Source organism: Pelobates fuscus, chromosome 12 (genome assembly GCF_036172605.1).
Source record: "Pelobates fuscus isolate aPelFus1 chromosome 12, aPelFus1.pri, whole genome shotgun sequence".
Classification (NCBI taxonomy): Eukaryota; Metazoa; Chordata; class Amphibia; order Anura; family Pelobatidae; genus Pelobates; species Pelobates fuscus.
Genome location: NC_086328.1, coordinates 11,948,230 through 11,964,948, shown reverse-complemented (window position 1 = coordinate 11,964,948; position 16,719 = coordinate 11,948,230). Strand labels below are relative to the sequence as shown.

At 43.5% G+C, this 16,719-nt stretch overlaps 1 protein-coding gene across 1 annotated transcript; it reads right to left on the bottom strand.

The window, feature by feature from the left end:
• Window positions 1-299: 299 nt before the first annotated feature.
• On the bottom strand, window positions 300-16,309 carry MAP1LC3B (microtubule associated protein 1 light chain 3 beta). Its single transcript, XM_063438170.1, has 4 exons — window positions 16,124-16,309; window positions 5,201-5,256; window positions 2,013-2,119; window positions 300-534 (listed from the first exon to the last, which is right to left on the bottom strand). The coding sequence occupies exons 1-4, from the start codon at window positions 16,161-16,163 to the stop codon at window positions 363-365; spliced, it is 375 nt and encodes a 124-aa protein (XP_063294240.1). The 5' UTR covers window positions 16,164-16,309; the 3' UTR covers window positions 300-362.
• Between the last annotated feature and the right edge of the window lie 410 nt (window positions 16,310-16,719).

The following is a 16,719-nucleotide window of genomic DNA, read 5'->3' as shown; positions in this document are numbered from 1 at the left end:
AAGCCAAGCTGACTGTGATACTTTTTCGTCGATTTTGGCTTTCTATATTCACTTGAAATTTCCGACAATTCTCACTTTAGTGAGTAACCCTGTTACATACCATTTAAAACCCACAGTTTTTGTTGGAAGTAACAGATTGTACTTTTGAGGGGGGAGAATAAAATCCAACGTTGACACAACGAACCTGAATTAAACTTTTCGGTTCATATTTTAATGTGGAACAAAAGTGTAAAAACTTAAAGGTTAGAATTATTAAAATTATATAACTTAAAAGGTAGCATATACTGGGAAGGAAATGCTTTAATAATAATTGTCACCCAGAAAAAAAAATCAAATAATAGAAGCTGATTCTGTTGTGTATTTTATGCAGAATTCGTCCCAAAAGTCTCCTGAGATGCGTATACCATGTACAGGAAGCCGTCATCATCCTTTTCTACACCGTAAACTTCGCAGATAGGTGTAGACACGCTCACCATGCTATGGCCATTTACCAAAAGGAAGAAAGCCTGGTTGGCATTTAGCTGTAGGCGTCTCCTGTAACAGAAACAAATGATTACCGAAGCTCTTAAACCAAAAAATAAAAAAAGCCTCCTCCCCATGCTAAGCTAAATGTTAAAATATTAATTTCTGGACAGTTGAATGTTTGTGGGTTTTTTTGTTTTGTTTTTTAACGAGAGAGAAATAAAAATTGACAAGTTTTGATTGCTAGTGTCATTTGTAGAAAAATAAGTTTCCAATGATTCAGCAAGGTTGAATCCCACTGATAGTGTCAAGGCAACCCTCTGTATTTTACCAAGCATATTGAAAAAATTGTTAAAGGGAATCTCCAGTGCCAGGAAAACAATCTGTTTTCCTGGCACTGGAGGTTCCCTCTCCCACCCACCCCCCAATCCCCAGTTACTGAAGGGGTGAAAACCCCTTCACTCACTTACCTGAGGCAGCGACGATGTCTCTCGTCGGCCGGTGGGCGAGACTGATCCCGCCCACTGGCCGGGGAGACCTAATGCGCATGCGCGACAATGCCACGCATTCGCACTTTAGCACTCCCCATAGGAAAGAATTTCAATGCTTTCCTATGGAGAAATGGGCGACGCTGGAGGTCCTCACACAGCGTGAGGACGTCCAGCGACGCTCTAGCAAAGGAAATCTTTGCTAGAATCCAGGACGTTCCCTCTAGTGGCTGTCTAGTAGACAGCCACTAGAGGTGGAGTTAACCCTGCAAGGTAATTATTGCAGTTTATAGAAAACTACAAAAAATTGCACTTGCAGGGTTAGGAGTAGTGGGAGTTGGCACCCAGACCACTCCAATGGGCAGAAGTGGTCTGGGTGCCTGGAGTGTCCCTTTAAACAAACAAAAAACTAAATTGATCATATTGCTTTGTGTCCCTTTAAATCATTGTTTAAAATGGCCATATACACTACATTCCCAAGTTGAGAGATAATGACTTTAAAGAGACACTACACTAGCTTAAAAAAAAAAAACCCCAACTTAGTAGATATACCCCAAATGAAATTGTGCATTACATTTTCCATTTATTTTTGGCAATTGCTGCCTCTTGAGTTTAGCTCAGGAACAAAATCTCTCTTCACACGTAAAGCATTTCAGCTAGCTAAATAGCTTTAGGAGTCTGGAGTGTCCCTTTAATTGTAGCATTTCTTCACCCAGCTTCCATAGAGATGGGCATTAAAATAGTTTCAGACTATTCATGGTGCTTGTAGATCAACTAAACCGTGTAAGGCTGCAGAAGGTGATATGTTACTTCATGCATATGAAATTATGAACAATGCAACATTGTATCATCTGCTACAGGAATTTAACATTTCCACAATATTCAAGATGGGGAAATTCTCCCAGACATCGGTTTCAATTCAGCCATTTTGATCTAAAATGTGAAATCCACACTTTAGTAACTAAACCTCGATTTTTCTCTCTGCAAAATATATTGGGCTGATTCATTTGTTATATAGTTCTATCAACCGGAACCACGTAGGGAGCGCCCAGCTTCACTTACCGGATTATTTTAATCAATTCACTCATGTTAACGTGATCTGGCACAAGGAATTTCGTTTTGTCTAACACAGGAAGCTGCTTCTCCCCCTTATACCTTTCAATAATAACCTGAAGGGCAAAAGAGCAAGAGAAGAGTTAGCAATTTTTAAGGAAAACAATGACAATCTCAAACCTAGAAAGATGTGTAAGGACCCCCTCCCGTGCATTTCACTTTATCCTCAATAGTCATCGCCTTTAATTCAGTTTAAAAGAGACCGAAATCGAGGCGAGTTAAGATTCAATGTTTTACAGCTGTAAATTCTCTCCTCAATGATCAGTTATGGTGTGATCTGTATGCCTCTACTGCAGTGACGTAATCTTGGAAAAGGCCAGTTACTGCCCAGCAAGAAAATAAAGTGCACAGCAGTCATCTGACTATCTGTGCATTCATCAGCCATCTGGCTGTAGACCCGTGTAATAGGATCTGTGTAACATGATCTGCATTAGTGAGAGAGCATTGCAGGGACACAACCTCAAACTGCTGCACAGGTCGCTTGCTAGTCAAATGGATGTTTATTTACCAAACCAGGAACTGAGTATATTGTAGGAGGCACAAACCCCAAAACAACACAAGCTGGAGAATGGTGGTTAAAGGAACGCTGTAGCATTAGGAATACAAACCCCCATCCTGCTCACCTCTTGCAACATCATGGGGACCTAATGCACAGCAAGTGTCGCTTACATTCAAGCCTTCCCATAGAATAGTATTGTATTATAGGCGTCCGCATCACTTGGCTGAGTTTTACTCTCTGCAGTGGAAGCGCCTCTTGTGGCTGACAGTGAGGTGGATATAAAGGGACACTATAGACACCAAAACAACGTTTAGCCAAAGCTTTTATATCCCCTTAAACTACCGCACATTTCTGCTCTTATAGATATAGATATAGTGTCTGTGGCGAAACCAACCTCGCCACTGTGCACTGGAGGAGCCTGGTTGCTTGCCTGCTCCCTCTGGACTATGGCCCTGCAGGTTAACGCTTTTATTTTCCCTGCAGAAAGGCTTGTTTGTGCCTTTCTGCCGGGGTGTTTGGTAGATTCCAGCTACCGAACAAACTACCGTACGAGGGACCACCTGGAGTATGCCGTCAATTGACCGCCCAGAAGCTGCGGTTAACCGCAGATTAATTGATGAATGCTGGGTGGCCTTTGTTCGTTTGCCGAACACGTGGCAGCGCCCATTTTAACTCCCGGACGGCCCGCGGGAGCGCTCAAACTATGGAACTGAAAACGGACACTTTATTTCGCGAACACCGCTGAGCCGCCTGCCTCCTTATCTCGGCATTCGGTAGTGGAACCGACTGGCTGTTCATTCGGTAGTTTGACCGTATGAACAGCCTCACCCCAGATAGCCATGCCATGGAGCCTATTCGTGTAACGAAAGACTATGTGAAAGACTTTGGCTCCATGGCATTTAAACTGTATGTATGTGATCTGAGCGCCATTCGGTAGTAATGTGCGCTCAGATCTAAGCTATCTGGGGATATGTAGAATGTGTATGTTTTATGTACTAAATGCATCAATAGGTAATTCTGTGTCTTTTACTGTCTTTTTGTCTGCCATGTGGGTAATGGAGTTTTGCCTCTGTCCTTGGAGATAATTGGATTACTTCCCCAATTATCTCCAGGCCAGAGGGGAGGGATTGTGATGCATTGTGGGATTGTTTAAAGTTGTATGTCTGTGATTGGTCCGTGGCCAATATGTTTCCCATCTGGTCCCCTAGGGGAGTGTCCACCAGGTGGGAAACCTGCATAAAAGCCGGGCGGTTAGCCCCAGTAAAGAAGTTCCTGTTTTAACTCTCAAAGTGAAGTGTCGTCTCATTCTTGGGGGAGGATTTATTGTATTCTGTTCCAGTTTGACTGCTAGTAGTGTAAACCTATTCGTATGGTTTCCTATTCAACTGTCTACAGCATTCATATGCTTGAGAGGATTTATATGCTTCTTCGGTTCGGTGATTGTGGTGTCTGCCAGAGTGCTTGGAGTCCTCCGGAAACGCTAGGAGCATCCTTCAACGGAGGTACCCAGTCGGGGTGGCAGGCGTTCCGTTACAGTGTCAGCTTACTACGTAGCGCTGTACAACCGCTTGTAGAGACTTCAAATTGCAACCTCTAATCCCACAGTCCAGTAACAGGCAACACCAACTCCCATTTAATTCACACCCACATTACCCACGATGCTCTGTTTCTATTCAATATACCAACAATAACCTTTTGTAACGCACCCTGTATAAAATGGACACATTAATGCCAAGTTTGGTATGAGCAGCGCAATGGGTCACCCGGTTGGAAATCCACTCCTGTCTTTCACTACTTTTATTTCCATAATCCATATAACTACACGCTGTGGTAAGCGGATATACTGGCACCGTTTTATTTGGGATAAAACTTGGGATAAAAGGTGGCTATGTCATATAGGTGTGATTCTTACCCTAACCCGCATACGAGACATCTAGCATGCACCGGAAAATGTAGCAAAGCAAATACCCTCAAGGTTATTTACTAACGAGAGAAAGCAAAGTTAATTTCAAATTGAAGGCCAGAGTAAAATCGAAGGGATACAACTGACTTATAGAATTTTTTCCAATTTGGCTATTTGAACCTTAACTTTGAAATATTATTATTTATATAGTGCCAGAAAATTCTGTAGCGCTGTACAATGGGAAACTTCCTTTAGTACATAAACCTGGCTTTATATTGAAATTTGATAAGCCAGAATGACAGCTGCAGTTTAGCAATAGGGGGGAGATGGTAAAGTTTGGTTCATGTAAAGAATGTTACAGTTTAAGATCACAGGATGTTATGTGATCCCTCTTCTCTGCTCATCAACCAATTGCTTTTTGTTTTGTTGAGAGGGTTATATGTGTGTGTCTCCTTCACACATTGTAATGGGACATTCTAGGTACCTGCATGTTAGATTGCGATTATTTATGCGGTTTTGTCGTTTTTTCACTATTAACAGGTTTTTAGCCACACCCAGGGGGTTTCCAGAATATGCAGATTAATATATTTTATTTCCGTTTGCCTGGAACAGACCAACAGAAAAATTTTAGATTGTGAATTCACACCTCTCATGCTCAGATCATAATATTTTCCCCATCTCCCTATAACCCTGCTCTAATATGGAGATACACTGACATCGATCATGGGGTCTTACCGGAATTTTGGTTGGATGCTGTTCCCGGATGAGTCGAACATCTTCCACTCTTTGCTCTGAGGAAAGAAAGAGACAAAAGCCAAGGTAAGTTTACAGCAACTCATGATTATAGGCCAATCCTTGAAATGTCATTGGGACGGACCAAAACAATGTCAACATTGGACATGTTACTGGGGAACAAATGCTGCCACACTATTTGGGCTATTGTGCTAAATAGACCAGAGGCCTGAACACTAATCGGATCATCAGCCATCAGTAATGCCAGTAAGGCTAATAAGCTAGCCCCATGCTTCAACGTCCACAGAGGGAAATTGTACAAAACACCAAATACAGTTTAGGGGAGAAAAAGGTCAAATCCATGATCATGCTCTCTGGGAGAACCGGTATATAAAACCTTTCTATAACACTCACAGAGAGCGGTGTCTGATTCCTCTTGCAGTTTAATTTATTGAAAATGTTCACATAAAAAGGACCAATTCCAGAGACCAAACATAATTATCATATAAAAAAAAAAAGCGTTCAGTGTCTTTTTTATTATAACGAGACCCAGTGAGACCTGTACACCTTTGTCGGCATCTCGTCTGCCCATACCCCTCCCCCCATTGCAATACAGAGGCCAGGACTCCTACACTAGATTCAGCTAGCTATCCCATCAATTAACAACATTAATCCCGTATGGGGCGTATTTACTAAATGGTGAATGGTGTGCACAAACTGCTGTCTCAGGAGATTGAGAGGGTTTTTTTTCCCTGTCATTTTGTTAAGTTCTTTGGGGTTTATTTCTCAAGAGTGAGATTACAATGTGGAAATAAACCATGGGTGACCATTTGCAGGTCTCTCCAGCTGCCATGGAAGCCTGCGGGCTGAGTTTAGCCATAACACAATGATGGCTGCCAGGTAATCTGTCTCACGTAAAACAGACAATAGGACGGCACTTTTCTATGTACACCTGGTGCCCTCAACGTACCTGCCCTGTGACACAATGAAACATCTATCACCTGTTGTCTGTGACCAATAGATCTGTCATAACCAGTACATCTACCACCAACCACCAAGAGAATGTATACATGGAATTAAACATTTAACCATTTGAATAAAGAGCTGCTAGACACATCTGTAGCAGTCAAAGGGTTAAATATTACAAACATGGACACAACTTTTTTTACATTGTGTTTTTTTTTGTATATCAAAACCACAAGGAACAAAGAGTGATTCAAGAGCCAACACTAATCGCTCTGTTTAAAGTTCACAATCCTGTAAAATAAATAAACAAATCACAAAAACATTCTCTCTCCATATCTGCAAGGAGGAAACACTTCAATTTAGAGCAGTCTTCTGAAACACAAACACAGGAACGTGTGTTAAAGGACCACTCTAGTGCCAGGAAAACACTCGTTTTCCTGGCACTAGAGTACCCTGAGGGTGCCCCAACCCTCAGGGACCCCCTCCCGCCGGGCTCTGGAGAGAGGAAGGGGTTAAACTTACCTCTTTTTCCAGCGCTGGGCGGGAGCTTTCCTCCTCCTCTCCATCTTGATCGCGACGTCATCGGCTGAATGCGCATGCGCGGCAGGAGCTGCGCTCACATTCAGCCGGTCGCATAGGAAAGCATTTACAATGCTTTCCTATGGACGCTTGCGTGCTCTCACTATCACGCAAGCGCCTCTAGCGGCTGTCAGTGAGACAGCCACTAGAGGATTTGGAGGCTGGATTAACCCTCATTATAAACAGCAGTTTCTCTGAAACTGCTATGTTTATAAAAAAAAAAGGGTTAATCCTAGAGGTACCTGGCACCCAGACCACTTCATTAAGCTGAAGTCGTCTGGGTGCCTAGAGTGGTCCTTTAAATTGTTCAGAAGGGGGGGGGGGCCTAACTGCAGACGCTCATCTCAGCAGCTCCTGCTGAACTTGGCACCTAAAGCCGAATTTCACTGCCACACCGGCATACAATCATGATTAAAATGCCACCACAGGAGAGTGGGCATCGAGGTGAAGAGAACGACACCTCTCAAGCGACTAACAGAGCAAAACTCACTATGGGGCCTACAAGCATGGCAGATGCAGGGGAGACGGCCGCTCCCCAGCTGCAACACCGTGCCAGATATCTGGCGGTGGGCTCTCGTTCCCCCCCCTCTGGACCGGTGGAGGTCATCCCGGTCTGCCCCAAAACGATCCCCTGGCAAGGCAACGGGCCTGTACCGGCTCAGCGAAGCCCCAAACCAACTGTTCCTGTGGGCGCTAAAATGGCGGGAACCTGCTGCTCCGCTGACGCACCCAACGCATGGCAGGAAACGAGGATGCGGCTGAACAGCATCTTCGCTGATTTCTGGGAAAAACTGGAAGCCCGCATGAGACCCTCAGCGTCTAAGGAGCAGCATCAGCCATCACTACTGTGTGCCCAGCAGGAGGCCAGACGGGGACAAGCCGCAGCATACTCCCACAGCACCACCAAGAAAAGCCAGCTCCAACGGCGGTCCCTCTCCAAGCCACGACCAGGAGATCTAACAGAGAGCAAAGGTGTTTGGTATTTGACCCCTGGGACCTCAAGGCTATCTGAGAGACACCGCACGAGACAAAGGAATCAAAAGGGTGAAGCTCACCCGAAACAGCAAGCACGGAAGCGAGACGCAAGGCCCAAGAAAGCAAAAGCTAGAAGAAGGCGGAGGAGCGGGCACTCACCTTTCCCGCGCCGGACGGCAAGGCGGAGGGGACCGTTGAAGCTAAACACAGAATCGCCTCAGGTACCCACCGCATCAGGGGTGACCCTACCCCAGCAGCACGGCCCAGCCAGTCGACCCCACACAGACCCGCCCGATCACTGCACCGCAACGCGGCACCATGGGCAACCGCAGCATAGGGTGAACCATCCAGGGAGAAACGGGACACTAGCTTTCCCGGCTGGGAGACCTCACACATCACCCAAAGCCATAGCAGGAACTCTTAGGGGCACACTTTTTGCCGGCCTGTGTGGAGTGGGACTCAAGCCTGGGGGACCCCAGAGGACTTTATTATTATTATTTTGTTTAGTATGATTTGGTTTATGCATCTGCAGTATCAATTTTCTATCTCTCGTACTAAAACTCAAGGAGTACACTCAACAAGGCACACACAGACAAGTCTCTCATGTACTCCACAAACACTAGTTCCAGCCTGCTATACTAAAAAAAAAAAAGGTTTGTTTTACCTCACACGTGCTATACCACACGCTTTCAGCTCTAAACATAACCTTTACATTCATATGCATATGCACTCTAGTACCTTCACTATACTCTAATAATGTATCACAGCATGTTATCATTCTTCTGCTTACACCATAAAAGTGTGCATTGAATAGCGAATACCCCACTTGTTACGTATAATGAGCAGCTAGAGGATTGCCGTTGGGGTACCTCCAGCCAGTTTGTATTCATTACATGCACTGCAAAAAAAAAAAATTTAAAAAAAATAAATTGTTCAGAAGGGCTCACCATATGGGACTGAAACCGTAACAGTACACTAGTGTCTGTTTTAAACGAAGCCCAGATGAACACCACAGGCACTATACAATTATCTTAGTGGCTATTTTATTAAATGTAATAGATATTAAGTGCGCAGTTCCTACAGGTTTTCAGTGTTCCATTTTTCCTCTGTACAACCAGATGGCTATATGAGCTTCTGTACCTGACTCCTGCGTGTATATATATATCGGTAAGTTTAAGTACAATAATGAAATTGTGCAGCCTGTGACCAATTCTAATGAAGAATAAGCACTTTCTACTTCATTTCACTTCTATTCTTTATATTCTATTCCACTTTCTATTACAGTGGAAGATGTCTCAAAGGGCAAGAGCATTTATAAGGCTATTAGAGAGCAATTTTCTCCGAGATGCAGATCTAATGGAAGAACGGATACAGACATGCTATAACCAGAATGATAATTAGCTCCACTTAGCAGACACTTAGCAGACACACACAGCCAGAGCGGATGCGACTTGGGATAGTGTTCTCATCTTCAAAAACCTGTCCATTGAGACTTGAGCTTTCTCCTTAAGATGATGATGATCATCTAGTCCAGTGTTTCCCAACCCAGTCCTCAAGGCACACCTACCAGTCCAGGATTTAGGGGTGACCCAGTTGTGTCTAAGGTGTTTTTTCTTTTTTTTTTCTAAAAACACCTTAGCCACTGCTATGTAATCCCTAAATCCTGGACTGGTAGGTGTGCCTTGAGGACTGGGTTGAGAAACACTGATCTAGTCTACCGCAGGGGCTCTGTCAGATCTTTAGGACCTGTTTAGAGGAGCAGTTATTTAGGTTCTCCACAAACATAGCCAGGTCTATAAATCTACAAAATGATAAAGGAAAGGTTTTGGCTGTCTCTATTCAGGTGAGCATGCTGAAAAGGCAGGTTGTCTCTGATCAGTGGTGAACCTCGTTCCAAACAATACATTTGAAGGACTAACAGAACAAGCTGAGAAGCACAAGATCAAATCAGAAGGAAAGAAGATACAGCCAAGACTTAAGTCTATGTATGAAGGTAGATATGTGATAATGTACAAACCTGTGACAAATTTACAGATCATAAAAAGCACAGTCCTGGGAGTTGGGAAAATACCAATCAGAAATATCCCATCCCCTGCAGAACATTTCACTTCGAATTCTAGTTTTTCTAATTTGGGGCTAAATTGTGGGAGGGGAGTGGGGCAAGGATTACACAGTTATTAGGTAGATCGATTGTACCAAGATATGCGCCCACAGTAATCTATTAGCAACAGTAAACAAAAATTTTGCCCAAATCCCATTAAACGGCACTGAGCGAACTGAATGCCTGTTAATTGTTGGACAAACGATTCAATCTGTGATTAATTGGCATTTGATTAATTCCACAAAGCTGAACAGGATTTGTGCGCAAGTCTAGAACCCACACTACTGGAAACAGGACTATATCCACACGCAGTGATTATATCATTAGTGTTTACTACATCAAGCGGCACCACATTTATTTTGATCACGCATGCCACATCAGGAAGTGATATTTGTTTATTCCCAGTGGCAGAGCGTAAAACTAGTGTAAGATTGTAATACTGTAGCCATCATTCTATTTTTTTTTTCTTTTCTATTGTAAACATACATCACTTGCAGCTTTCTATAGACTTGCCAATATTCTCACAATTGGGGAAAATAAATCGACATTGGTTTAGTACAAAAACACAGAGATGAGTTTCACTTCTCCTTTGAATACATTGTTCTGCTTTACCAATGACCGCAAACGTTTTAAACATGTTCCTGGAGCTTGAGGAATTCTACAGAGAGATAGGACCTGCCTATTCGATGTTCCCCTGTAGACACAGACACCCCCATGGGTTCAGCCATCTGTCTCAGCTTACTAGTGCTATGAAATTGAGACTAGCTTTGGGACTCAAATATCACACAGCCAGAATAACTATAGCATACCTTGGAGACTAGTTTGTGTGTAAATCCCTTCCTTATATCTTTATTTGTTTAAATATCCCATAATGGCAATTTAAAAATGGAACTACATGCAATTTAGGTATTCACTATAGGTAAGTCAGAGTTTAGTTCGGGGAACTGTAACAAATATACTATTCTGAGTTTGAACAAAAAAAATTAAATTAGCATCCAAAAGTGCTAAGTTACATATCAAAATATGAAATTTAGGGGGGAGGGGCCTGACACCCAAGATGGACGGACGTGCCTCACGTTAGCTCCTGCTGACTTGGGCCGAATTTAAAGGGACACTCCAGGCAACCAGACCACTTCTGCCCATTGGAGTGGTCTGGGTGCCAACTCCCACTACTCTTAACCCTGCAAGTGTAATTATTGCAGTTTTTTTTTATAAACTGCAATAATTACCTTGCAGGGTTAACTCCACCTCTAGTGGCTGTCTACTAGACAGCCACTAGAGGGCACTTCCTGCTTCATAGCACAGAAAACCTGTGCTAGAGTGTCGATGGACGTCCTCACGCTGTGTGAGGACCACCAGCATCGCTCAATTCCCCATAGGAAAGCATTGAAAAGCATTTTCAATGCTTTCCTATGGGGAGCTCTAATGTGCATGTGCAGCATTGCCACGCATGCGCATTAGGTCTCCTCGGCCGACGTAATGCAGAGGAGGATCGGCGGCGTGGGACATGTTGCTGCCTCTGGCAAGTCACTGAAGGGGTTTTCACCCCTTCAGCAACAGGGGATTGGGGGGTGTTTTCCTGGCACTGGAGTTTCCCCTTTAACCCCTTAAGGACCAAAGGAATAAAAGGGAATCATGACATGTCACACATGTCATGTGTCCTTAAGGGGTTAAGCTATTGCAGCCCAGAATCTTCCTAAATGAAGCCCGGGGATAGCAGCAGACTGACATCTCCACAAGCTAATTTGACAGACGCCCAAATCGCTGTGCTTTGCACAGCCTCCATCATGTCCGACTCTGCGGCCTACTGAGGGTGCTGGCCCGGTGGCTGGGAGAAGCAGCCGATCTCCAGAGCCGGTGACCGCCCCTCAATATTGCTTGTGGTAGCCCCGTTACCTCCCCCTTGGACTGGTGGGTGACATCCCAGTCCCCACTGGGGCGGCATAAGTCTCTAATGACACAGAGCAGAGCTTAACTGCATCAACAACCGTGTGGTGGAGCCAAGATGGCCACCGTGCCTCCAAACCGACATGACCGAACAGGTCCTGGAGACCAAGAGTGGAGGAAGCAACTTAATAAGGCAAGATCTGAAGCGATCTGTCAGGCATTCTGACACCACATCAAAAGCAACCCTCGTTTCCCAGCCACAACAGCGGACTCGCTGCATCACAACACCACTACCCGCTGTCCATTTCCTAGACGGGGGGGCTCATTGGGCACTCATCCCTCCAGCTACTCCAGCAACAGAAACTGCTGCCCAAGCTTCCTGTTCCTCTCCTGGGCTGGGGGCCCGCCTGGAGAAACACCAAGGCAGCCTTCCATGAACCCTCAGGGGCAATTGAGGTTTGGGGACCCTGCAGGCTCAAGATTTTGCCTCCTGGAGAAAGATAATCTATGGACATGGGGCACTAGCCCCCATAAGCGCCTTGAGTGATAGCTACAGGGATAACGAGGTGGATAGAATGTCTCACATTCTGCAGCACGTTCCATTACAGAATGTGCATGATATTTAGCTGTTGGGGAAGTCTATCGATACCGGCAAGGATTTGCATTCATGCTCTGGCCCACCTGACCGGGAGCCGGACTGTCTGATGTGGCCCACATGCGGAATAGGATGAACACAGATGACATTTACCTCTGCACTCGTCACAGTGCTCTGTCTCCTACTGCCACGGCATGAACCTCTGTTTATGTTTATTCTTCATGTTTTATGCATTCTGTCTAATAGCTCTCTTCCCATAATGTCATACCTAGTAGCACTATTACTAATGCTGATCCTGTAGTCAGTCTGCCTAGCTATGTCAGCTACTATTTTACTGCCTGGCTGACATACCTAGCTTGCTTCCCTATTTATCTACAAAAGTGCAGTTCTCTCACATGCCCTGTAGCTGTTATTGTGTTACCATGAAGCTTAACCTGACACTGTTATGATGATGACCATGATCATGCCACTTCTGTTGGGGCATGGCAGGCCTGTATGTTATCTTTCAGCACAACAAAAATAAAGATTTAATTTAAAAATAAAAAAAAATGAAATTTAGAATATTAAACAAATTTGTAAAAAGATACAACATTCTCTCTATATTGGCAAATTACTACTAGCCTGTTTTTTTCTGTTATAGACAACAACAAAAAAATCAATTAATGCATTCTCCAGATATTCAATATTCAAATTCAACTCTTACCAACAAAGTAGACAAAATATAAAATGTATAGTTGGCAATTCCCAATCAACGCATAGAACATGTAAACCAAAATCGCTGCGGCGTGCACCCAAACATTATAGCGTAATAAAACAGTCCACGCTTGTTTATACAAGTTCTGACAGTTTATAGGAGGTCTATGGCAAACCAGTTGAGTAGGGATGGCTATTATATTCAGACGAATCTTAAGTACTGGGAGCTGCAGTTCAATAACATTAGATCCTGCAGGCATACACATGCATTCTAAGAAATCCACATTAATAAATCGCCACAGGAGACATTAAATAAAAATGTAGAATACTTCTAATGACGGAAGTGACACAGCACAGCAGTCACATGGTGTGACAGCTGGCCAGGCAGGTCACGGTTAGAAAGTCTATGATTTCACATGTTTTCATGACTCGGAATACCTACCTTATTGTCAGCATGAGATATACCTGGCATAATGCCTACATACCATCACATTCTAACCTGTCATTAAGTAATAAGCTACCATTAGACGCATTGATAGATTCTGTGTCATAAAGACCGGATCGGACTAATTGTACGACATGCTCCCAACAAGACGTCCTTTGTTTTTCAAGATCAAAACAATAAATGATTATTCCCTCTTCTACAATAGATACATCATTTTCCCTGGTTCTTGACAATCTGCCAAAATAACAAGGACTTAGGAGCCATAGGAAAATAAAAATAAATACAGACCCCCCAAAAAAATGACAAATTATGGTTCTTCAAAGTAAAATTAAATACATATTTAAAAATTAAGAGCATTCACAATATTATAGATCAACTCCCTGATATGTCTACATTTTATTTACCTGTTATCTGGAGGTTGATAAGCTAAACCAGGGGTCCTCAAACTCCGCCCCCCCAGATGTTGCTGAACCACAACTCCCATGATTCTCTGGCTATCTATGTAATTCAAAGAATCATGGGAGCTGTAGTTCAGCAACATCTGGGGGGCCGGAGTTTGAGGTCCCCTGAGCTAAACCGTAAGTTGATCAAAGAAAATGCAAGATTTAGTCCAAAAGCACTTATCTGGAAAAGCAGGAAAGTGGGGGAATATGTATTCTGAAATGTCGCCCCTATTTTACTGTTTAGTTTATAAATGTATTGGAATATAATGCTTATTGTACCTGAAAAAGGGTTACATCCTACAAATTAGCAGTATAGAAATAATACAACTATTTTATATTGGTGATGGGGGCCTTGACCTTGGAATTAGATACCATCCATAGAGAGTGGCTAATTTATATATCCCAAAGTTCTGGCCACCTACACACCTACTGTGCTATAAAATGAATGGTATATAATAACAAAGATCAGAGACAGACACTCTTTTCCTGTAAGAGGCGAGTGAAAAAAAAAAAAAAATATTTTTTTTTTTTTTTTAAATCAACAACAAAAAAGAAACCTGCATTTGCCACTGCATGGTGACATCATTTGATGTTCAGTGCAACAGACCAGAGCTTGTTTAACCTGTTGGATCCCAGGCAGGTCTTTAAGGTTTCTCTACGTAGCAGACTGTTGCTCCCCTAACATGCAAAGGTTTACACGTCCAGAGAAAATGCTTATATAGAATAATGATAATAAAGATTATATCAAATGATTTCGCCTTTAGTTTTCTCCAGATTTCGATAATCTCCTGGATATCGATACTGTTACTATCTAATGATTTCCAAAGCAATCAGATATGACTTTTAGTACGTTTTATCATCAGATCATTGGTCCTTTGTGTAAAATCAACACTTGGACCCTGGCTTTGTGACCCAACACAGATGTCCTGTGAGCATCCCCACACAGTAAAGGCATATTGTTTTGGATCAGATCATACAGAACTCCTGACACTTTGCTGGCCCATTTGAAGAAGCTGGGAGAGGTTTTTGGGGCAGCTGGCGGTGTTTTGGGGAATATGTTCCCCCACATAGCAGATATTCCTTGTGTTGTTTGCAAACAAGGATACACAAAGAGATTTACAGCTGGTTATCACGCTTACCTTATATCCAGACAATGCCTGGCAGGGCTCGCCAGCCACCAGCTGGCACTAAATCTACCTCAATCTCACCCCAGATGCCAGTCAGTATTTGGACTGACCTAGAAAGAAATCTCAGGCCTTTAAACCCGTGTGTAGCAATACCTGACGTTCACTGCTCACCCCAAGTTAAGACATTTCAGAATAACATTATTACGACACAAGGAGACAGCTGACAATCATGCCATCACAATATTTTAACATATTGCAGAATGAACACAGACATAACAGAAGTAATCTACTTATGGGAGTCATATGATCTTGTGTTTGTTGTGGTGCAGATATGAAAAATAAAATCTGTCTGGGTCACAAAGGAAACTATACAGAGCTTGCCATGGTATCTGTTTATGGATGCTTCTATCCATACTATTTCTTTAACAGGATATCTATACAATGAGTGCAATGCCCTGTTAGTGTACTGAGCTCCAGACATAACTGTAGCAGGGGATTCTCAGTCTATACTGTAACACTAGAGTGAATTGTAGCAGTTATTGTCTGCTCTGCAGCTCCCACCCCCAGCTCCCACTGCAGTGCCTTGCCTGTGTATAGTGAGGAGCTCATCCTGTGCCTCCCCCCCGGCCTCCCTTGCCTTATCATTACCCAGGGCCTAAGGGACCATAACACTCAGCCTGCCCAGGCTCCTGTTACATAACCCTGTGTACAAAGACAATGCACACTGTGAATATACCTGAACATTCATATAATGCAGCTATGGCTGGCAAGGACAGGGTGATGTAGTGTATATTAACCCCTTCATAGCAGCCAATAACCCCCCAAATTAGGCAAAGACAACACTCAGCCCTAACACCCCAAATCAATGTAGAAATGCAGCTTATAAAATAAAATAGTGAAAAGGTACAAGTAGACATTGAACTGCTTTATCATTATAGTCTGTAACGCTAATAAACAACCCCCACCCCCCTCCCTTGGCAGTACCTGGGGCCAACACAGGGATCCCTAGGAGTTTTGTCTCGATTTAACCCCTTCTGCCCTGGAAGCTACACATAGAGACACACAGGCCCAGATTGGGGGGGGGGGGGGAGGAGGGGGTATTTAAAGGGACATACCTAGGGTCCTCCTCTGCTTGAAACTCTTCTCTGATGGCATCTTGCCTGTGAGCCTTTAAAAAAAATCCAACTTGAGAATCCTTCTCCTTCACCAGGCTGTGTGCTCTGCTATCCTCCCAGCTCGCTGCTCTGTCTGCACAGCCTTCCCAAAAACAAAACACACAGCCTGTGACGTCAGCCCTGCGTCATGTGGGCGGCTCCCGGCGCCATGTTGCGTGTGGCAGGCAGAGAGCCCAGTTGCCCCCACCACCACGTGAATGAGGTGTGAATAAACACATGTGCACCTCCCTCCCCCTGGCTGTGCATGCATTAACAATACAACACACAGCATTACATAACAATAGGTTTCCTGAGACTGATTGCATCAGTGGCATTTTTAATTTGTGATAATGATTTCACTGTGTGAATGTGATGTCCTTATTGAAAGCTAATTTGATTGCATTAGCATGAAGATATTTTACATAAAGGAAAGATTGGCAGATCACAAAAATAAAATAAAAAAAGTTTGTTTTATCATAATATGTAGCATGCATGTTTGCAACTTTGTAAAAACGTTTAATAAATCACTTTATTAATAAAAAAGTATGTGATTGTAT

Excerpts from the sequence above, each read along its gene's own strand:
- MAP1LC3B (XM_063438170.1), bottom strand. The coding sequence starts at position 16,163 with ATGCCATCAGAGAAGAGTTTCAAGCAGAGGAGGACCCTAG. Across the intron at positions 2,120-5,200 it reads AGCATCCAACCAAAATTCCG|GTTATTATTGAAAGGTATAA; the intron begins GTAAGACCCCAT and ends TTTGCCCTTCAG. Across the intron at positions 535-2,012 it reads GAATTGATTAAAATAATCCG|GAGACGCCTACAGCTAAATG; the intron begins GTAAGTGAAGCT and ends TTTCTGTTACAG.